The sequence below is a fragment of the Mus caroli genome, chromosome 17 (genome assembly GCF_900094665.2).
Source record: "Mus caroli chromosome 17, CAROLI_EIJ_v1.1, whole genome shotgun sequence".
In the NCBI taxonomy this organism is placed as follows: Eukaryota; Metazoa; Chordata; class Mammalia; order Rodentia; family Muridae; genus Mus; species Mus caroli.
The window spans coordinates 21,202,468-21,223,722 of NC_034586.1; the positions used below are offsets into that span (position 1 = coordinate 21,202,468).

The 21,255-nt window shown below is 57.7% G+C and overlaps 2 protein-coding genes across 3 annotated transcripts in view; one reads left to right on the top strand and one right to left on the bottom strand.

Moving 5' to 3' along the window:
* Tpsg1 (tryptase gamma 1) overlaps positions 1–4,827 on the top strand; it is a 5,129-nt gene extending 302 nt beyond the window's left edge. The window contains exons 2-5 of the mRNA XM_029471411.1: positions 2,886–3,057; positions 3,559–3,824; positions 4,109–4,254; positions 4,342–4,827. Of these exons, the coding sequence (XP_029327271.1) occupies positions 3,647–3,824; positions 4,109–4,254; positions 4,342–4,644 (627 nt within the window). The 5' untranslated portion in view covers positions 2,886–3,057; positions 3,559–3,646 and the 3' untranslated portion in view covers positions 4,645–4,827. The remainder of the gene's footprint in view (positions 1–2,885; positions 3,058–3,558; positions 3,825–4,108; positions 4,255–4,341) is intronic.
* The window catches only part of Cacna1h (calcium voltage-gated channel subunit alpha1 H), a 59,461-nt gene continuing 42,889 nt past the window's right edge, over positions 4,684–21,255 (bottom strand). The window contains exons 11-36 of one of the 2 annotated variants that reach the window (XM_029471410.1): positions 19,539–19,690; positions 18,774–18,959; positions 18,255–18,372; positions 17,946–18,101; positions 17,667–17,757; positions 17,154–17,362; positions 15,744–16,166; positions 15,161–15,261; positions 14,876–14,999; positions 14,727–14,795; positions 14,450–14,634; positions 14,144–14,270; positions 13,844–13,969; positions 13,651–13,740; positions 13,269–13,461; positions 12,916–12,933; positions 11,635–11,786; positions 11,025–11,134; positions 10,733–10,866; positions 10,466–10,536; positions 9,190–9,268; positions 8,160–8,281; positions 7,822–8,067; positions 7,562–7,730; positions 7,237–7,397; positions 4,794–6,533 (exon numbers count right to left, since the gene is read on the bottom strand). In XM_029471410.1, the coding sequence (XP_029327270.1) occupies positions 5,490–6,533; positions 7,237–7,397; positions 7,562–7,730; positions 7,822–8,067; positions 8,160–8,281; positions 9,190–9,268; positions 10,466–10,536; positions 10,733–10,866; positions 11,025–11,134; positions 11,635–11,786; positions 12,916–12,933; positions 13,269–13,461; positions 13,651–13,740; positions 13,844–13,969; positions 14,144–14,270; positions 14,450–14,634; positions 14,727–14,795; positions 14,876–14,999; positions 15,161–15,261; positions 15,744–16,166; positions 17,154–17,362; positions 17,667–17,757; positions 17,946–18,101; positions 18,255–18,372; positions 18,774–18,959; positions 19,539–19,690 (4,656 nt within the window). In that variant the 3' untranslated portion in view covers positions 4,794–5,489. Of the gene's footprint in view, positions 6,534–7,236; positions 7,398–7,561; positions 7,731–7,821; positions 8,068–8,159; positions 8,282–9,189; positions 9,269–10,465; positions 10,537–10,732; positions 10,867–11,024; positions 11,135–11,634; positions 11,787–12,915; positions 12,934–13,268; positions 13,462–13,650; positions 13,741–13,843; positions 13,970–14,143; positions 14,271–14,449; positions 14,635–14,726; positions 14,796–14,875; positions 15,000–15,160; positions 15,262–15,743; positions 16,167–17,153; positions 17,363–17,666; positions 17,758–17,945; positions 18,102–18,254; positions 18,373–18,773; positions 18,960–19,538; positions 19,691–21,255 lie in introns of both variants that reach the window. The other variant, XM_021149895.2, reaches the window with a different exon arrangement.

Consider the following 21,255-nt stretch of genomic DNA (forward strand, 5'->3'; position numbering starts at 1 on the left):
GAGAGAGAGAGAGAGAGAGAGAGAGAGAGAGAGAGAGAGAGAGATTAGGTCTCCAAATACCAAAAGCAAGAGAAAGTGGGGCAGATAAAGATCCTTAAGTTCTCTCCTATGTGGACCCTGAGGTTCAGAAGGTCAGGACTTGGGGCAGGGGCTCTGATCCCATGGAAACCCCAGTGTCATCAGGCTCTTGGGTTGGTTGGGATGACACGTAAGAGCACATGGACCCCTTCCCTCCACTGTCTGCCATTTGTTGGGGGTAGACTGGCAGGCAGGTCCCATGTTCCCAACAGTCCCCTCTCAGGTGTACAGCTACCTAAGGGAGGCCAGTCACACAGGGCGAGCTGATAGTGTATTCGTCTGTCACTAAGGCAAACATTCCGCATGCATCCTTGTGCTGTGGGGCAAGTAGGCAGGAAGCAGGCGAACTTCACCCCGCGCTGTCACATCCTGAGGAAGCAGTGAACAACTCTCTACTGACAGTTTTCCCGAATCTAAGAGGGGATTCCTGACCTCGAAAGTGTCAGTGGGACCCTCCGACCCTGGGTCTGTGATTTGGAGCCGGGAAAAGTTCCTGGCTCTGGCCACACCCATGGCCAGCAGGTCGTTACGCTCCAGACAGGACAGAAGCCTTATGCAGGCAGTGAGATCTGACTCTACTTACCTGGGGTGGAGTTAGGAGACCCAGGGACACAGAGAGAGGGCTGGCCCCTCTGGAGCCTTGGAGGCTGAGACTCTGGAGACTGGGAGATGCATACTCTGTAGGAACCAAGGCTGTGGCGCCCTCTCCACACTGGGAGAAGAGAAGCTTGGGTTGTGGTGTGGACAGTTGGGTCCCATTCTGTCCCTGCTATGTTCTGTGTCATTGAATGTGTCCCTTGCTGCCAAGGTTGGGTGTAGCCTTCAAATGAGACAAATAAAGTTGACAGCCCCTCCCTGTGGTGTGCAATAGGATCAGGTGAGGAGCCTGTATCCTCCTCCCTCCCACCCTGCGGCAGGTGTGAAGCCATCCCTATCCAACCCCATACTGATAGGCCTGGGGCTGGGCAGGGGCATGGGGTGGTCCTGACTCTGCTGTGGGAAGACACCATGGCTCTGGGGCCCTACTGTGGCATCCTACTGTTTCTGGCTGTTTCTGGTGAGTGAACTGGCTTGGGGTTGGTGTGGCACTGGGGTGGGAGGGGCCTGCTTCCTCTCGGGACCTTCCCCTGCATTTATTCTATTTTCCACTCTGGGCCAGAGCTCAGAGAAATCTGGGAGCCATGTAATCTGGGAGGGGTCCGGGTACCTTGAAGCCTGGCCTTAGACAAGCAAAGCCAAGTTCTTCATGGTGGCCTCTGCTTTGTCTGGGCTCCTCAGCTGGGCAGCTTGGCTGTCATTACTGGAGACAGAGGCTTGGGTGTATGTGTGGGGACACCTACAGGACTAGATCCTGGAAGGACCCACCTCAAGGAGGACCTAGAGGTTGTGAGGGGCTGAGGCTCACTGCCTCCCAGCTGTTGTTTATGGCCCATGGCTGGTCCCACCCTACCCTGGAACTGGGATGCAGCTGACCAGGCCCCAATCAATTAGCTGGGCCCCACCCAGCTGGGCCCCACCTACTTGGCTAGATCTAGCTTTAGCTGCCCAGGATGGGAACATCTACCTCAGCGCCATGTTGGGACCTTCCAGGGTGGGGGGCAGTGCTTAGGCCTACAGGACCAGAGTCACTCCCACAGGCAGCTCCCCTAATCCCTCTGTCTCCATCCTTCAGGCATCACCCACGAAGCTCTACAGTCAGGTACATCTCCAGCAGATATTTCGGGATTAGAGACCAGTCCTGGCAGGCAGACCCTAGAGGGGCAGTGCCTGTGGTGGGAGAGAGTGACCTGGCCCAGGGAGGCTATGATTTGCCGCAGGCTTCTCCTGGGAAGCTGCACCTCTGCCCCATTTGTATCTTCGAGAGCCACTCTCCATCTCCTGCGCCACACAGCCTGCCGGCTCTCACAGATGAGCTCTTTCTTTTGCTGATGTTGCTCTTGGGAAAGAGACTCAAAGCATCTTCCTCAGGACGTACCTGGTGCTCTGGGTGGGAAGGATGTGGTCTCTTCCATTTCTTTTTATCAATGTGGACCCAATTTCGGGTTTCATTTTGTAGTACAGACTAAGGGAAGCCCTCCCCTGTGGGTGATATCTCTAGATTTTCATGAGAAAAAAAGTCGAGGTGAAATTTACATAACATTTACCCACGATACAGTGTAGCATTTGTTGACATTTAACACATCCCCAGTGTTTTGTGATATCACATCTATCTAGTTCCAAACATCCTTCTAAAAAGGAAACCCCCAGCCTCTTGGGCCTCCGTAGCTCCCACCACCTCTGCCCTTCCTCACCCCTTTAATTCCAGGCAGTAAGCCGTTTGCCCAGCTCCACTGAGCATCTTTCTAAGGAGCCTGCTATGTCCTTTGGGGCAGTGTTCGGAAGCCAAGATCCATGAACTTACTGCTTCTAGGGTAGTGGTTCCCAACCTGTGGGGTGCAACCCCTTGGGGGAGATCAAACCCTTTCACAGGGGTCCCCTAACATTTTTTGCATATCAAATATTTATATTATGATTCATAATAGCAAAGTTACAGTTATGAAGTAGCAACATAAATAATTTTATGGTTGGGGGTTACAACAACACGAGCAACTGTATTAATGGGTCCCAGCTTTAGGAAGGTTGAAAACCCTAGTTTCAACCACAATGCTTCTGGAGAGAGACCAGCGGATGGGGAGCAGAGACATTTGTAGATGCCCCAAGATGCTAGGGCTCCCAAGATGGGAGTCATGGAGGGCTCCCAGAGAAAGGGCAGTGAGCAGAAGGCCGGTCTCCAGATTCCCTCGCCAACAGTGTCTCCTCTGGATCAGGGTGTGGCCATCCCCAGGTTACACACTCCGGAAGTCGAATCGTGGGAGGGCATGCCGCCCCAGCAGGCACATGGCCGTGGCAGGCTAGCCTCCGTCTGCACAAGGTGCACGTGTGTGGAGGCTCCCTGCTCAGTCCAGAATGGGTGCTCACAGCAGCCCACTGCTTCTTTGGGTAAGTCACGTCATGAAGCCCGACTGCCTGGCCTTATGGGACAATGACAGCAAACAGGACCTTGATTAGCTGTGACTCACCCTTGAGTCCAAGGGTCCCACCCACCTGCAGTGGCAGTGTGCAGCCCCCTCTCCCACATCTGCCACGGGAGGAGAATGCGACCTCCATTGGGCTTAAGTGTGATGCTGGCCACCCATCTAGCTGGTATCAGGATGTATCTTAAACCAGCCTGCACAGGCCCTTCCACTTGTCTCAAACACTTCTGGAACTGCCTTTCCCCCAGAGTGCCAGACACCTCCCAGCCAACGTCCCAGCTGTTCTTGGGCCCTTATGTGTGAGGCACTGCCAGGTTCAGGCTTCATGTACACAGTAGCTGTTTCTGTGCCTAGCGCTGAGGACAGATGGGACATTGGCTATTGGCAGGGGTGGGCGGTGGGTGGACATTGGTGGTGGTGGTCATTGTTGGAGGGGGACACACTCACATCTCTTCCTGCCTCCCAGGTCTGTGAACTCGTCTGATTATCAGGTGCACTTGGGAGAGCTTACGGTCACACTGTCTCCCCACTTCTCCACTGTAAAACGGATCATCATGTACACTGGCTCCCCAGGACCACCGGGGTCCAGTGGGGACATTGCCCTGGTGCAGCTGGCCTCCCCGGTGGCCCTTTCCAGCCAGGTCCAGCCTGTGTGCCTCCCAGAGGCCTCAGCTGACTTCTACCCTGGGATGCAGTGCTGGGTGACTGGCTGGGGCTACACAGGGGAGGGAGGTAAGGAGTCCCTTCTGAGGTCCTCCCCCATGGGGATAAGGGAAGGTAAGAGGTGCCACCTGGGGAGGAGTGGGAGCCCCTGGTGCCACCGCTTTGCTCCTAGTGGCCACGCCTAAAGGCCAACCACTTATTGGCCTCCACCAAGATCCACATCTGACCCACAGAAAGACAGTGCCAGCACGGGTAGGGGGTTGAACCCCATGAGGGATGTGCCTGCTGCGTGTTCACTCTCAGCAGTGTGAGGCTGGTCACTCAACCTCCTCCTGAACTTTCCTTTCTCTCAGAGCCTCTGAAGCCCCCATACAACCTTCAGGAGGCCAGAGTCTCTGTGGTCGATGTAAAGACCTGCAGCCAGGCTTACAACAGTCCCAACGGCAGCCTCATCCAGCCAGACATGCTATGTGCCCGGGGCCCTGGGGATGCCTGCCAGGTGAGCGGGCTGGGAATGTGGAGGAACGGCGCACCATGGAGCATGGTCCTTAGAATCCCATCCTTGTTTTGCCCTTCTGTCCTGCAGGATGACTCTGGAGGGCCACTAGTCTGCCAGGTGGCTGGAACCTGGCAGCAGGCCGGCGTTGTCAGCTGGGGTGAGGGCTGTGGCCGCCCTGACCGCCCTGGCGTCTATGCCCGGGTTACTGCCTATGTAAACTGGATCCACCACCACATCCCGGAATCAGGGGGCTTGGGAATGCAAGGGCTTCCCTGGGCTCCGCTCCTTGCTGCCCTCTTCTGGCCAAGCCTCTTCCTGCTGCTGGTCTCTGGAGTCCTGATGGCCAAGTACTGGCTGAGCTCTCCCTCCTACCCGGCCTCAGAACTCTGAATGACGTGTCGCAACCAACCCAAGTGTCTTTCTTAAATAAGTTAGTGTTTATTCAGCTTTGCTTTGCCCCTCCCCTCCCCTTAGCTTTGACTTAGGAAGCCAAGTTTTCTGCATCAGATTATTGCAACGTTTAACCTGAATTTGTAGAACGGGATGACATAAAGCAAATGGATGTCAAATGAACGCTGAGCCTGACAGCCTGGGATGGAGGGGAAGCCCCGCCTCAGTTGGGACTGTGACGTCTTATTGCATGGGCCAGTACTCCTTGGTGATGTGGCCCTTCCCAGGGTCACTGCAAAGTTTCTAAACCACCTAAGAGGATGGAATGGTCGGGGTGGGGTACTGTGAGAGGGAAGGATGCCGAGTGATGATGGACAGGAACGAGACCGTGAACGAAGGTGATATTGGTTGTGGCGGCTACAGGACCCAATGTCTGCCCACCAGGGCGCAAGGGGCTCAAGCGTGTACTCCCTATCGGAAACCTGTGTGTGTCACATGGATGGAGCTGTGGTGCCCTCCTGCCCATGAGGAATTTCTGGTCCTTCTCAGGACACAGTCTCTCCTCCTGAGACTGATGACCTGGTCCTGGTACAACTTCTGGTGGTGGTTAAAACTCAGGAAAACCCAAACCTGAATCACCACGAGGGAGGCTCGTGGGGCCCGAGGCTGCTCCTGTGTCATGGTGCAGAGACGGAACGTCTGCTGCCTCTCCCGGGATAGTATTTCCCGGTCCCTCTGCCTTGGTGGGGCCTAAGCCAGGGTCCACTCATAGCCCCGACTGGGGCTACCACCCTGCAGGGAGCCAACGACCTCAATGCCAAAGCCCTGTGGACACACAGCCCAGTCTACACAGGCTCATCTCCACTGTCATCTGGGGCAGGAGTGGCTGGGGGAGACCCTGGTTTCTTCAAGGGGGTCTGGGGCACAGTGAGGTACAGTCCTTGCTCCTTCTCTGGGGGGTCGCCAGAGGGCATACAAAGTTCAGTTTCTAGTATTAGAGGCACTACAGGCCCCAAAGAGGAAACTCTGGGTTCTGGGGTCACACTTTGGTCACTGTCCAAGAAACAGTCTCCACCAGGTCCCCCCATGTCCAGAGGCTCAAAGGCAAAGTTGGGGACAGTCAGATGCTCTGCCCGGCAAGAGGCCTGGCCCCAGCGCTCACCCTTGGCTACAGGGTCCCCTCCAGTGCCTGGGCCCTCTGTAGACTCTGGGCAGTCCCTATGGAGGGCAGCCTCACAGGACGGGGTTCGGCGCCTCAGGGTAGTGTGGCCTCCTTCGGCTGCAGGGGGGCGGGAGGAGCCCTCATCCTCAGTGGGGGGGTCAATGGAGATGCAGGGAGGGCTCATCTTCTTCTTCCTCCGAGCCCCAAGAGCTGGTTCTAGCTCCGAGGCCCGGGCCCTCACTTCCCCAGACTCCAGGTGGCCATCCCCATTATCCAGTTCCACCGAGGACCACCGCTGTGCATCTGGCCGACCTGGTTTGTCCAGGAAGCTCTGAGCATCTACACTGCAGAACCTGTGTGGGTCCCGCCCACTGCCCACTGTGCCTTTTGCAGGAGAGGCTGTCGGGGAGGCCTCTGGGCTGTGGGGCTCTGTAGCTGGCCAGGGGTGGGCTGAGCTGGTGATGTGGCTGACCTCCTCATCGGCTGGGTCTGCTGCTTCAGCATCATCTCCTCCCAGGGTGGGAGGGCGGCTGGAGATGCAGCGCTGCCCAAAAGTGTGCTTGCGGGTACGGACACTGGCAGGCCGTGGGGAGCACGGAGGGGACCGCAGGGTACCCAGAGGTGCCTGGCTCATGGAGCTATTTTCAGCAGGCTCCGTGTAGTCTGGGATGCCGTCTTCTCCAGCGTCATCTATCTGCCCTTCCAGGGACTCTGCGTGCATTGCCTCCTGAAAAGGCACAGAGGCCCAAGTCAAAGGCCCTGTCTAGCACACAGCAGTCAGGCTCCTGCTCTCCCATCTGGGCCCTGGGAAGGTCAGGGCTGGCAATACTCCAAGGTGGCTCGAGACTAGGTGGGACTGGGGGCTGCTGATGTGAACATCCCAGACTTCGACCCACTGACCTATGAGATGTCAGAGGATGAATCTGCTATGCTACTTGGGGTTGAGCTCCTAGTCTTCCAGGGCCTGGGGAAGCCCAAAGGGCCTAGGTCACCTCCCCACTCTTGAGCCCCACAGCCCAACTTGGTATCCCAAGAACAGGAAGTTCCCAAGAGCTTCCAGGTTGTCTGAGGCTCCTGTGCCAGATAGTGGGAACTGACGGGGAAGGTCAGGCAGAGACTTCGGACCAGGCTGGGTGATGCAGGCACATTAGCCACTTTGGGGTTTGAGGTTTCTGCCTAAGGAAGGGACTTGAGTCCCATGAGGGGCTTTGCTACCACAGCTGGCCTCGATAGATTACGCTGAGCCATCTGGTTGAGGACCTGAGACCCACTAAGCAGAGATGGAAAACTCCAAGTCTAAGGATACCTGTAGCATCTTGGGCCTCAAGCATGCTAACCCTGTGACTGGGGAAAAGGAGGCCCGTGGATCCACCCCCCACCCCCACCCCCTACCCCTACCCAAGGCCTGTGAGATGAAGGTTTCTCCTTACCTGTCTGCAGAGTATCCGTGAGAGGCTCAGAGAGCGGGGTGTATCCCGGGGTGAGAGGGCACGAAGGGGGTCGCTGACCCTGGCTGGGGAGGACGCAGCTGATGGGACCTGGAAGGAGGCGCGAGGCTCCAGGGGTGGCGAGTGAGCAGAGGTGACCGGGCCTGGGACAGGGATGCATCTGAACTGTGTGGCCTGACGCCTGTGGGTCCCATCTTTGCCTCCCACCCTCCCTGCCACGCTGCCCAATTTCCCATCTGCCCATCCTCCCTGCCCAGTCCCATGTCCCTGCTGTCCCCACCAGAGTCCACACCCGAAGAAATGCTACCTGTGTAGGTCTCCATCTCCACTTCCTGCAGTGGGTGGGAATGCGGGGCAACCGCAGGAGCCACCGGCCGGAACATGTAGCTGTCATTGGGTAGCGAGAGCATCCTGGACACAGATACTTTGCGCACGACCAGGAGGTTCGGGGTGTCTGGCTGGGTGCCTTGGCTTTCCTATGGTGAGGGAGGCTGCTTTATCAGCTCTGCAGCACCCTCCCCACACCCAGAAACCCTGGGACAGCCCTAGGTCCCTGAGAAGCCTCACCTGTGCTGTGGACGGGGGCTGGGCTGTGGACCCCTGTGCAATCTCCAGCTCGATCTCGGCATCCATCTCCGCATCCTCCCGGGCCTCCTTGTTGCTCTCCTCCAGGTGCTTCATGAGCACGGCCACCACCACGTTGACCAGCACGAACTGGGCGACCAGCACGAAGGTGACGAAGTAGACGGGGGAGAGCGCGGGCAGGTAGCTGAGGCAGTGCTTGTCTTCACGGGTACATTCACGGAGAGTATCCTGGGGTGGGGTGGGGAAGCAGCGGGATCACGGCTCTGTCTTCCCCCTCTGTCAGCTAGGAAAGGGGTGGGGAGGAGCAGCCTCGCAGTTACCTTCATGATCCCATTCCAGTTGTCCCCAGTGGACACTCGGAACAACGTGAGGAAGGCCATGCCAAAGTTGGTGAAGGTGGCGTGTCTGCTCAGGCCCTCACAGGGATTATCCTCGCTGCATTCTGCAAGGAAGAGTCCCCACCCATTCAGAGCCCTCACGCCTCTGTGGGACTGGACAACGTCAGCACACACATCCCATGCTGGGCTGGCCAGGACATCTATGTTTGGAACCTGGGGCCCTGGCCTCTGTTCTACACTGAGCCTGTCCTCAGCAGACATCACTGTCTGAGCTCCTAAGCACCCCCAAGCCCTAGGCCTGGCCTCTGCTCATGGATGGTAGATGCCAAGCAATGGGGTTCTCTGGGGCACAAGGTGGCCTGGCTGTCAAGCCTGGATACCAGACCTATCTTGGGGGACTTGGAGACAGGGAAGAAAGGATTCGTAAGTATTTGTTGGGACTGTGTGAGAGGACTGGGTGGGAGCCATGCCTGGACTCAGCTGTCTGGACAGGAAGACAACAGGCTGTGACAACCTGCATGTCCTCTGCCCAACTGGGGCACACGAAGGCCCCAGAAGATCCTCAGAGTTAGGGGAAGAGTCTAGTAGAGCTGGATAGAGTCCCCAACATGCCCTCGCCCAGACGAGATAAGCTCGCAGACTTGCCTTAGGTAACAATACAGAAGACACATTGCTGACATTTCCTGGGACAACATTCAGGGGGAGGCACGGGGCGGGGGACACTAATGCGTGCATGTCTTCCAAGGTACACATTCACCCTGGGATGTGGCCCTGCCTGCCTGCCTGGCTTGAGTGTGGACATGTGCATCACAGATGTGGGAATGTGTCCCCGAGTGGACATGTCTGTGTACACAGGCGTGAGTATGCGTCCCCGCTCTAAGCGTTGGGCTGGTGAGGTATCGACAGGCCGTCTGAGGCTCGTGGTCTACCTGGTACCTAGGCCAGTACCCTGTGGGGAGGTAGGGTAGGGTCAGGCATCCCCTTTTGGAAGAGGCAGAGTAGCCACACTCACCTAGCCTCCCAAACAGCTCCACTCCCAGGGCAGCATAGATAAAAAACAGGAGCATGAAAAGAAGACCAAGGTTCCCTACCTACACAAGAGAGAAGCAGAATAACATCAGCCCTGTGCTGCCCTGCCCCGCTCTGCTCCGCCCCGCCCCACCCTGCCCCGCCGCTCCCAGCCCCAGGAAGAGGGTCCACCTACAGTTCCACTTAAGCCCCTTGGCCTTCCTGAAGCATCACCCACCCTCAGAGAGCTCCATTCTGGCCCAGCGTTCCCTCTGCAAGCCAGCCTCTGCCCCTCCCTGGTTCTCTGTCTGTTCTTCTAATTGCCCCTGGGAGCTATTCTACCCTCTAGCTGGCCCCTAAGGCTTAGAGAGTCCCACTCAGGGGTCACGCCTACCCATGCAGAGGCCACCTTGGTGTTAAAAGAGTCCTCACACTGGGCTGGTGCTCAGTGGACAGGAGCACTAGCAGGGATCTCGTACTACCACCCATGAGCGTCTGCCAGCCCCAGCACATGCCCACACCACACTCCCAAATCTGCTCCAGCTCCTCTTCAGGGCATTACCCGGGCCTCCCTCACCAACCCCATGGACAGTAAACATGGTGCAAAGTCATTCAGATGGGGCTCAAAATGCTGCTCAAGCCAGCATGTTATCAGGCAAGGTGGAAACAGGCAGTCCAGACGGCTGAAGAGTGGGCAAATGCGTATAAGAGATCATGGTAGGCAGAGATGGTGGTGGGCTGTATAAGTGTGTGGGGAGTCAGGTGAAGAGGAACAAGCTGAGTTTGAGGCCTGTCAGCTGGAGGATACGGGTACAGGTGCAGGGGTGGCCAGGCAGCAGGATGGGCTGTGGAGAGTGTGGGAATGTCTTCCAGTGTGTCCCCACCTGGTGCAGCTGAAACAGAACACTGCAGGTATATCCTGCAGTCTGGGGATAGGCTGGGATGGAGGCACAGAAAGTCAGGAGCCTGGTCTACATTGGCTCAAAGCCACCGCCGGAGACCTCTTGTCCACTGACAAGCTCACCTGGGACCCTGCTGGCCTGGCTGTAGCCCCTTACCTCCCGTGTGTACCAGCCAGGCAGGCACTGGTCTCTAACGCTCCTGCCCAGAGCCTGAGGCCCAGGCGGGGTGCCATCTTCAACCTCTTCCAGATCAGCTGGGCATGGCCCTGACCTCAGGACAGAGCAAGCAAGCAAGCAAGGGACATGTGCCAAGCCCTCCCTGAAGCCTGTACCCTCAAGGCTTGTGGTGGCCTTCAGGGGTGCTGGACCCCAACCTACCTGAGGCAGAGCTTGGACCACAGTATCGAGCAGGGCGCGCATGCCTGTGGCCATCTTCAGTAGCTTCAGCACTAGGGGAGGAGCCAAGTGTCAGCAGGGCCCAGCTGACCCCAAAGTCCAGGGCACCCTATACACCAATCCCTTTGCTCTCTAGCTACAGGCCAAGGTCTCCCTCTGGCTGCTGCAGACATCCCAGACGGAGACTGTCTGTAGCCCATCCTTCTGGGTCTGGGGCCTACCCGGACAGAACGAGCGGAGGCTACCTACCACGGGCGATGCGAAGCACGCGCATGATGCGGATGATGGTGGGGTTGATGGGGAGGGCAGCATTCATCTCAATCTCCTCCAGCGCAATGCCCATGATGGACAGGAGGACGATGGCCAAGTCCAGCTGGTTCCACCTGGCCAGCCATGGCGGAAGCTTAGTGTGGCCATGGCTCGGAGTAGCTGCAGCTCAGCCAAGGCTCACCCCAAAGGACAAAGAGCCTTCTCCCTACCACCTGCAGCCCGTTCCAGGCCGCTTGCAGCCACAATCTGCCCCTCGTCCACGATCACACACCTGTCCTTGAAGAACCTCCGGAATCCGAAGGCCACCAGCTTCAGTGCGGCCTCAAAGACGAAGACGATGGTAAAGACGTAGTTGCAGTACTTGAGGGCCTCGTCCAGAGACTGGGGAGAGAAGCGGGGCTGGCTGAGGTGCTATGTGGCTCCTAGCTGCCCTAGCTCCTTGCTCCCTGAGCGCCAACTTCAGGACACCTGTGGCATGCCTGATGGATGACCCTGTGAGCAGGCTGAGGACAGTAGGCAAAAGAGACCAGGACTGTCCTCAGCCCTGACATTGAGATGGCATGTTCCAAAGGCCAAGCATATACTCCAACAAAAGGCTCTGCTGTAGCGAGCCCACACTCCTCCTCACTCATTGGTGAGGGTGCAGAGGGAAGTCCTTCAGGATATGCTTGGAGGGTCATGGAAAGGACAATGGCCCTCAGGCTCGAGGTCTCTGGCTGGCCCCTCATCAGTGTCCACACTTGCAGACAGGTAGGCAGGCAGGCAGGCAGGGCCCTGCTGAGTTTCGGTCCCTAGTCTGGGGTTGGAACACCAGCTCTGTGTCCCCTCCCCTCCCGGCTAGGGACCCTCTTCCCAGTGCCACCCCGGCCCCGGCCGGCCACCTTGGGCTGGTTGTAGTGCTCCATGGACATGGTGATGACATTGAGGCAGATGATGAAGGTGATGAAGAGGTCCAGGTAGTGGCTGGTGCACAGCGAATGGATGGAGCGGCGCGTGTGTGAATAATCTGCGTAGTAGGGCCGGCGCTGGGCCTCTGTGGGAGAGGGGAGCCGCTGAGCCACCTGGATGCTGAGGGACCGCCTGTGCCCTCTCCGCTTTGCCAGACAGAAGCCCTGACCTCAATCTGGAGTGCTAAGTGTGTGGAAGTGGCTCAGGTAGGACCTCAGATGGGCTGGGTGGCCCCTGGGGGAAGCCCCAGGCTAGGGGAGAGAAGATTCCTTTGAGAGAGGCCTGTTCACACTGTACCCAGGGAGCAGGACCGGGGCCTCCGACAGAGTGCAGGGCGGGATGAGCCATCTCAGCCTCCCTACCCGAGGGCCTGCCTGGACCCTATTCTTCTGTGGCTTAGTCTGGGGAGCAGTAGGGACTGTCCTTTTCATCAACCATGTGTTGACTTTAGGCATCTCCCTGTCTGGGCTCAGCAGGCTCCATCTGGACAGAGATGACAGAGACACCATCCCTGGCCTTCAGGCTTAGCTCCTCCCAGACTCCAGGGGGCCACTGGTGACCGCCCAGGGCCTGGATGTGCACTCCAGCCAGCCTGAGGCAGACATCAGGAGAGTAGACCACCAGGGGCAGGCCTCCCCTCATGCATCCCCACAGGTTTATCTCCACTAAATGTTGTGCCTGCAGCAATCCTCTTAGGGGACCTCAGTGTAGTTAAGGAGTTCCACTGGCGAGGGTTTCAGCCACCCTGCACCCCAGAACCCTCCTCGGCCTAGAACCACACACTCAGGGGCTGAAGGCCTGGGCCTGGAAGAGCAGGGTCTGATGGGCAACCATCCCACCCTGGACCCACATGCTCCTCAGCCCGACATGCAGCCATTAGCAAACTCAGCTCAGTGCAAGCAGCCAGGGGGCGGACAGCTGAGACACCAGGGAGCAGCCACGAGGCCCGGGGAACCGGGATGGACCTTGTTCCCTGGGCACAACAGACATGTGCGCATGCCAGCCATGAGGAGGACCAAGTAAGGGCAGGGGCAGCAACATGGACACCGGTGGGCCAGCCACTGACCTTCTGCCCACCCTCTGGCACCCAGCACCCTGACACTTGTGTCCCACCCTGAGGTGGTCCCTGGAGGCCTATGATGCCCATCTTTCCCACTGCAGCAACAGCAACAGCAGCAGCAGCAGCAGGCTGAGCATGCAGAGCAGGGAGGTACCTGGGTTGGGGAAAGTGCCTGGAAAAACAAGGACATGTCTGAGCGGCTGTGGTGGGGACACTGTGTGGGAAGCCCTCCGTGCTCCCAAGCTAGGGCCCACTGTCCTGTCTCTCCAACTCCTGAGGGGGATTGGGAGTGTCCCATCTACCTCCTGAGCCCTCATGGGGTTACCCTGCATCCTGTTGCTACAAGGCACCCCAGAGGCTCACTCCGGTCGGCCCCTCTTCCAAGGCCTGGCCCCCATGCACGGTGGCCACATGCAGAGCCATCTGGGCTGGGGGCTGCAGGCCCAGAGCTGGGTGCCACACGGCATGCGTTCAGGTACCGACCCTCCACCTCGGGGACCGCCTTACTCCTGCGCCTCCTCTCCAGGCGCCGCAGCCGTTTCTCCTCGCGCCGCCGCGCCTCCTCGGCCTCCTGGTGCTGCCTGCACTTGTGGAAGTTCTCCACGACCACGCCCACAAACATGTTGAGCACGAAGAAGCTGACGATGAGCAGGAAGGAGATGAAGTACAGCAGCATCCAGGGGTTGTGGTTCTGCACAGGCTGCAGCACACAAGACGGTGGGTCCCCCACCATCCTCCTTCCTGCCTGGAAGCCCTCCCCGGGAATGGTCTGGAGTACCGTGACAGTCAGAGATTCTGGGGGAAGGTTTCTGAGGCGACTTGCTCCAATCCCAAAGACATGCAGGAATTGTTCAAGGTCACCCGTGAGCACGGCCCCAGCCCTGCACACCTGCTGGTCGATGCCCACGGCATCCAGCCCGTCGTACATGATGTTTACCCAGCCATCCTTGGATGACAGCACGAACAGAGACATCAGCGCCTGTGTAGCAGGGTAAGGGTCACTGAAAGGGTAGAGATGGCAGCCGTGTTCCCCACACACCTGGTCACCTCCGTGGCCACACTGCACACAACCCGTAACCTACCTGACCCAGGTTGTCAAAGTTGTATTTGCGCCTCACCCAGCGGTAGTGGGCGGCATGGCACTCGGCCTTGGTGGTGATATTCCTGGTATCTGTACCCTCGCAGTAGTAGAATTTGCCCTTGAAAAGCTGACCGGAAGGGGCTGTTAATCCAGAGAGCCTGGCACAATCACCGGCCCACAGACCTCTTGGATTCCAAACTAGATGTGCTGACCACCCAACCAGGGAGGACGGGACCCATCCCACCATTGGGGAGCAGAGGCTCAGGGTGGGGCAGACCCTGGATGAGCCAGGGCCACACACCTGCACCCCGAGGATGCCAAAGATAATGAAGAAGGCGCAGCAGATGAGGACGATGTTCCCGATGGGCCTGAGCGATGATATCAGAGTCTCCACGACCAGCTTGAGGCCTGGAGCTCGGCTGATGACCCTGCACCCAGGCAGAGGGCGTCTAAGAGGGCGGTGGGGCAGCAGAAGCAACGGTTCATGCAATGCCCCCAAGGTGACGTGAACGTGTGGCTGGAGAGCCATACGGTTGGGCAGAGGTGGGGGTGGGCTTCTGGGTCCTTCCTGGATGTATATGAGTGGCCCCCGCCCCTTACACCCCACCTCAGAGGCCTCAGGGTCCGCAGCAGGCGCAGCACGCGCAGGACGCCTAGGATCTTGGCACCACCAGCGGAGGCCACGGCCACGATGATGTCAACTAGGGACACCAGGACAAGCAGCCCGTCCAACACGTTCCAGCTGCTCTGCAGGTAGGCATGCTCACCCCACAGCAGCCCCAGGGCTACCACCTGCGGGAGGGACAGTCATGTATAGGCTTGGCAGAGAGTCCCAGGACAGGGTAGTGTGGGACAGGGGCTGAGGGAGAGAGGAGCATCAGTACCTTCACCATCATCTCCACCACGAAGATGGCTGTGAAGATGTAGTTGGAGACGCTGAGAAAGGCCCGCTCCTGCAGGGAAAGACCAGTGGGAAGTCCACGTCCACCTCACCCTGCCCCACCCAGAGGGCCAGCTGCCTTCGGGGACTCACAGTGCTGCCCGGGTCGATGTCTGGCCTCTCCAGGGCAATGGTGATACAGTTGAGGAAGATGAAGACAAGGACCACGTGGTCAAACATCTTGTGTGCGATGACTTTCTGGCAGGAGACGCGTAGCCTGAGGAGGCAGCCGAGGTGAGGGGACCCCGAACAGACACTTGTGTCTATTCATGTTGCCTGGGTCACCCCAGTGCTTGGCCACAGGTGGGTAAGGCCGGCTCACTCTACCCTCCCAGCAGGGTGCAGCCTTGGTGGCTGATGGGTTTTACCACAGCTCACCTGTTCTGCGGCGGGAAGAGATATAGGGCCCAGGACTCCCGGCTGCTGCACCACTGGGGTGCGTAGGGTTCCAGCACTTTGTGCAGGCGGAAACAGCAGCTCTGGGGACACAGATATCCATCTGGGTCACGGCAGCCTCCCCTTGCTGCCTTCTAGCATGTGGCCACCCTGACCTCCCTACCTCAGGCCAGTCTTTGTTGCTACTTCCTGCCCCTTCCACCTCACTTTCTCCATCTGAGCAATGGGAGGGTGACCATGCTGTGAGGCCGCAGGAATCTTAAGTGTTGACTGGCCACTAAGAGCTGCTTTTTGTAGAGGCAGTTTCTGACCCTGAGGGGCCTGGCCCCCGATGGTAGATAGCTCCTAGCCTGGGACAAACTTGAAGTTCGACCCCTACCCTGGTTGGCCTGCTTCCTTCTGAGTTACCACGAATGATGTCTCAGAATCTGCTCTGAAGAGGCAGCCCTGAGACAGGACGGTTATGGATAACTGTGGGTCCGGCTAGTGCTTTGCTTCCTGTCACACTCAGAGAGGGCCAGGAATGGCTGTGTATAGTCCATGCCCCCTTGTCTCACCCACTTACATCCTCTATGTCATCATCAAACTCTGCTATGTCCTCCTTGTGGCTGTCGATGCGCAGGAAGAACTCGCTGGGCAGGGCCACCATCTGCCCGTTGAAGTCACGGAACTTGGTGGGCAGGAGGGTGGCAGGCCGTGGGGGACACAGGTCCAGCGTGCTGCGGTGGCCCAACGACTCAGCACGCCGCAGGGGTGTGGCCCGGGGCCCGGGTGAAGCTCCTGGGTGGGTCCCCGAGCTTGGTCTGCTGTCCTCGGCCTCATCATCCGTGCTGCCCTTCCCCTCGCCAGAGAGCAGGGACTCGCGCTCCCCACACTGGCTGCGGCGTTTGAGGCTGGGTGCGCGGCCCAGGCTGTTCCAGCTGGAGCGCCGGCTGCTTCCTGCACTGTTGGGGCCCCATGGGGCACAAGGGGAGCTGCGCAGGCTGGCCTGAGGGATGGCAGGGAGTGAGCAGACTGGCACAGCCCTAAGGATCACCACACACACCAGTTTCTGGGGTGGAAGGGACCTCCCCCAGATATTACTGCTATCGAGGGCATCTGTGAAACACTTGCTGGATGTCTGGTCACTCACAGCTATCCCACCTAGCAAGCCCTCTACCAGGGCACTGCCCATGTCCTGTTTTCAGGTAACATCTGACTCAGCCACATAGTTAAAGCAAAAGCCCAGAACCAGCCAGGGCTGGCAAAGCCTAACTGCTCAGCCCCTGGATTTGCCAAGGCCCATAACCTGGGTTCCCTCTGGCTTTCCACACCACTCGGTGTCCAGATTCATCCTTACCTCCAGGGTCTCACAGGAGCTGAGCCATACTCTCCCCTGGCCTGTGTCTGTCTTATCTCTCAGGGTCCCCCTGGCAAGTGACTGTAGCAAGCTGTGCTAGGTGGCTCAGCCCTGGACTCCTGATTGATCCACCAGACAGTTTCTCTTCTTTGGCTTTCCCACACCTGATTCCTACCCTTGGATCTGTCCCTAGGCTCCCCATGCATTCTGGCCACTGCTTATGCAACCCCAACTTGGCCCTTCTCAGGGGCTCACAAGCCAGGCAAGGTTGCTCTTTGCACAGAACACACTCTGGGTGTGAACACAAGTGAGCTGCTGTGTGCTCCGCAGCTCGTGGACCCTCAGCCTGGCCCACTCACCTGTTTTCCAGACTGCCTTTAAGTGTCTCTGTCAGACCCCCACCTCGTTCTCTGGTGTGCCTCGTGCTTGGCCAACTTTTATCTCTACTATAATTTCACACCGTTGCAAGCAGAAGGTATCTTAATCCTCGTCCATCCCTCCCTCATGTCTCTATGCTCATTTCACAGCAATAGATACCCAGGCTTCTAGGAACAGAAGGACCCTGGCTCTGCCTTAGACAGGGCTGGGGTGTTACAGGGACTCTCCCTTATTTCAGGGGCTGGGGTTGGTTCCTACCAGAGACTTCTGGTCCCCAAGTTGGGGGTCCACAGAGCTGCTGCTGCTGCGCCGTGAGTCCAGAAGAGCATGGGCCATGTCCAGATGCGGGGAGCTCTTGGGGGTAGGCATAGGCGTAGCCGCTGTGTGCGTGATGAGAGGCGGTGGCAGACTGCCTCGGCCCTCTAGGTGCCCGTTAGGGGTCACGGCCAGTGAGTACATCTTCATCTCTAGAGGTTAAGGGGCTGTCTGAGCCTCCAGAGGTCCCAGCAGTGGGAAACTATCTGCCAGAACCCTGCCTCAGTCTACGCCAGTGCTGCAACTCTCTAAGGTAGTTCCTCATGTTGTGGTGACCCCCCAAAAAAAACCCCATAAAATTATTTCATTGCTTCTTTATAACTGTAATTTTGCTACTGTTGTGAATCATAATGTAAATATCTGACATGCAGGGTGTCTAATATGTGACCCCCCCCAAAGGGGTTGCAACTCACAGGTTGAGCACCCATGGTCTACACCATCCAAGCACGCACATACCTGTGGCTCGAACGTCTCTGAGCTTATCGAAATCTTCCTCTAGGTGGGTAGATGTCTTATCCTCATCGGTGTCAGATCTGGTGGCATCGCCCTGCACCCAGGCAATACACAGTAAGTGTGGAGACTCCCACAGCAGGATCTTCTGTCCCCAGCCCAAGGTCTGTGCTTGGCAGTGCAGGGTGGATGTATGGGCCTGGAGGCTGCCGTGTGAAGATGTGGGGGATCTGCCAAAGCAGGGGCCTGTCTACACCAGACTCTATCCTCTTCATCCCTCCTCACCTCTGCCTGGAAGCCTTCCACCAGGATGGCCACCAGCAGGTTGAAGAGCACATAGTTCCCAAAGGTCATGAGGGCCACAAAGTAAAGGGCAGCCCAGGACGAGGTGGAAGCCATGCCGTTGTAAAGAACCACGTTCCAGTCTTCCTGTGTCAAGATCTGCAAGGACACATTTGCAGGGCTCAAAATGGCTCTGGTCCCACAAGAGGCCCTGCCTACCTCCCTGGGGATAGAGCCAGGGGTCTCCACAGTTTCTCGGCTCCCTGGAGCTTTAGCTTTCGTGGTCTCAGGGACAGACACCGGGGGCTGTACCTGAAACACAGTGACGATAGCCCACAGTAGAGAGTCGAAGTTCTTCCTGTCAGGGACGGTGTCTCCAGAGTCTGTCTTCAGGCTGAACTTACAGCCAAACAGGTGCATGCCCAGGATGCTGAGGGGGATGGGCACTGAGTGGGAGGGGCCCAGGCCCCCCTCTGCCAGCCCCCTCACCTTCCACACCCCGTGTCTGCAGTCAGGGCCAATCCTGAGGCTCAACCATTTTTCTACAGCTGAGAAGATCTTAACCTTCGTAAAGGGGTGGACAGAGGCCACCATTCTGCCTTTGGACAGTGGCAAGGACAACCTGTCCCAGCATCCTATGGGATGCTCACTCTCCCACACCCTCCCTAAGTGTCAAGACTGGCTAGCACACAAAAGGTGCTAAGCAAAACCCACTAAAAGCCTGGTAGCATCCCCAGGGCTTGCCCTATGCATCTGTGGGCCTCACAGAACGGAGCCGCTCCGCCCACCATGCCTGGTGCTGTCTGAGGGAGGAGCTTGGGCCCCACCCACCTGAAGATGAAGATGAAGAGCATTAGCAGCATGCAGAAGGTGGCCACGTTGTCCATGGTCCTCATGAGCACCACCAGCTGCCGCCGCAGGGCTGGCAGGAAGCGCACCAGCTTCAGCACCCGCAGCAGCCGGAATGTACGGAGCACCGACAGGCCACCATCTGCCTGCCCCACGATCTCCCAGACGCTGTGGGTTGGGACAGTAGTGTGAAGGTCAGGATGGCCCATCCCATGGCCCTGGGATGTTCTCTTCCTGTAGGCAGGATGGCCAGTCTGGGAGCCACCGCAGCCTCTGTTCAACACCATAGCTGGGAGCAAGTTCAGCAAGTAGCCCCATCAGCTGTGACTCCTGAATCTCGGGGAAGCCCTGGCTCCGAGCTGTCAGGGAGCTCAGACAGAGTTCTCTACCCAGGGTCTTCCACGCCTGGCTCATCTGTACGTTCAAACCATCCCTTCCAGGTACAGGACCCTCTGAAGGGAGCCAGGGCCCAACCTCAAATGTTCCCATCATTCTGTGCTTATTTTGCTATTGTAAATGCAACCCCACCCCGACCCCAGGACCAGTTAGTATTCCTCTGCTCATAAGCCAGCCCCCACATAGACATGGCTAAGCACCCGCACAGCACAAAGCTCCCAGGTGGGAGCTTAGACCTGTTGGTCCATGCTGTGCATGACCAAGGGTCTCACGCCTATCACCCGGCCCACTATGAAGTTTATCACTTTGTTCTCTGCGGCGCCTACTGAGCTGGGCGGGGATGGGCCCTACCTTATGACAACAACGATGCCATCGAAGATGTTGTAGGGGTTCCGAATGTAGCCCAGCGGGCCACAGGCCAGCAACTTCAGTAGCATCTCCAAGGCAAACATGCTGGTGAACACGATGTTGCTTATCTCCAGTGCGTTAGTCAGCTCATCAGGCTGCGGGGTCAGGAGAGGTGGTCAGGACCCACCGTGGCTCCTCCCATTTTAGGGCCACAGAATCCAGAAGCAAAAGCAAATTTACTGCCTCAAGAACGCTAGGAACTGGTGGCTCCCCAGCACCTCAGGAAAGAGCTGCCTAGCCACCCAGATAGGGAATCTAGGGCTGTCTTGTCTAGATATGACAGTCGGCTTCTCTGGCTCTTCCACTCAGCCCCCATCCTGACTCTGTGGGAATGATAGCTGCATACAAGAGCTGCCAAGTCTCCCAAAAGACCCCTTCCTCTGTAGGTGACTGACACTCTGTGCTGGGGCCTGCCTCATGATGGGCTATGGAGGTGTCTGCACACGAACAGTACCTGCAGTCTCACCCACCCCTTCCTTTGAAGAAGGCCCAGCGGGTCTCTTACCATGAGTGTGCTGACCGACCCTCCTGCATGTGTAGATGTATGTGCGTGTATGTTTGTCTCTACCTGTAATATTATGACCTGCATGTGTGAATACACACGCATACCTGTAATGCTCGAGAGGTTTGGGTGTGTGTACTCTAGCACAATTTGAGCACAAACATGAATGTACAGGTGCTGGTCGCCTGATGTGTGGAGACATGCCTGAATCCTCATACATGTGTGCTCACATGCACCTGCTCCTCAACCGTTCATGAGGCAATTTTCACACCCATAGGTGAATTGTGTGCACAGCACGAATGCATGTGCACTGGCCTCCATGTACACAGGGAGGCTTTGAACATGTGCAGTATGTGTGATTTTTCATGCACACATGCAGCTGAACCACGCATGTATAGAATGCATCCGTGTATATTAAGTGAGCCAGATGTTTGTAGCTTTTTCACATAGGGACGCACTTGGTGGGTGGGGTGGGGGTTCAGGATGGAGACGACCTATTCTCACCCTGGCATCACCCACCTATGTCTGCCTAAGGCCACAGTGGGTAAATTTCTTCTGCTTACTATGAGGTAAGAAAAAGTAGAGGAAAGGCCCCCAGGAAATCACTCCAGACCCTAAAAATGGGTGGAGCTCCAGGCCCCGCCCCCAGGAGTGCCTCATTTCCCCTAGTGTGGAGCTGTGGAAGGAAGAGGACCTGCAGCATCCAGGCAGGTGTGGAGTCCCGGGTACCCCTTGATGCTCCTTGAAGGTCCAGCCTATGCTGCAGATCCTGTCTAGCCTCAGTTTCCCCAAGGACATGGAAGTTGAGGAAGCACAGAGAGCCCCTCCCCAGGGAGTCTGGGCATAAGCTTGCTCCCTGGAATGAGGCGGCTGAGTAGAGGCCCTTGTAGTGCCTCTGGGTCCCCTCACTCTTCGGGGGGGGGGTAGTCTTCGGTGATCTTAAGCCACCTGTTCCTCCCACAGCAGGAAAGCTGCTGAACTCGAGCCAAAATGGTGTGGTGCTTACCATTCGGCAGCGCCTCAGTCCAAGGAGCCATAATTGCTGACTGACCAGATGGCTCCCTCAGAGATCTCAGGAAGAGGCTAGCAATTCTAGGAAGATTCTAAAGCCAGAGTCATCATCCTGCAAGCCCAGCCCTGCTTTGCCCTGGGGTTTGG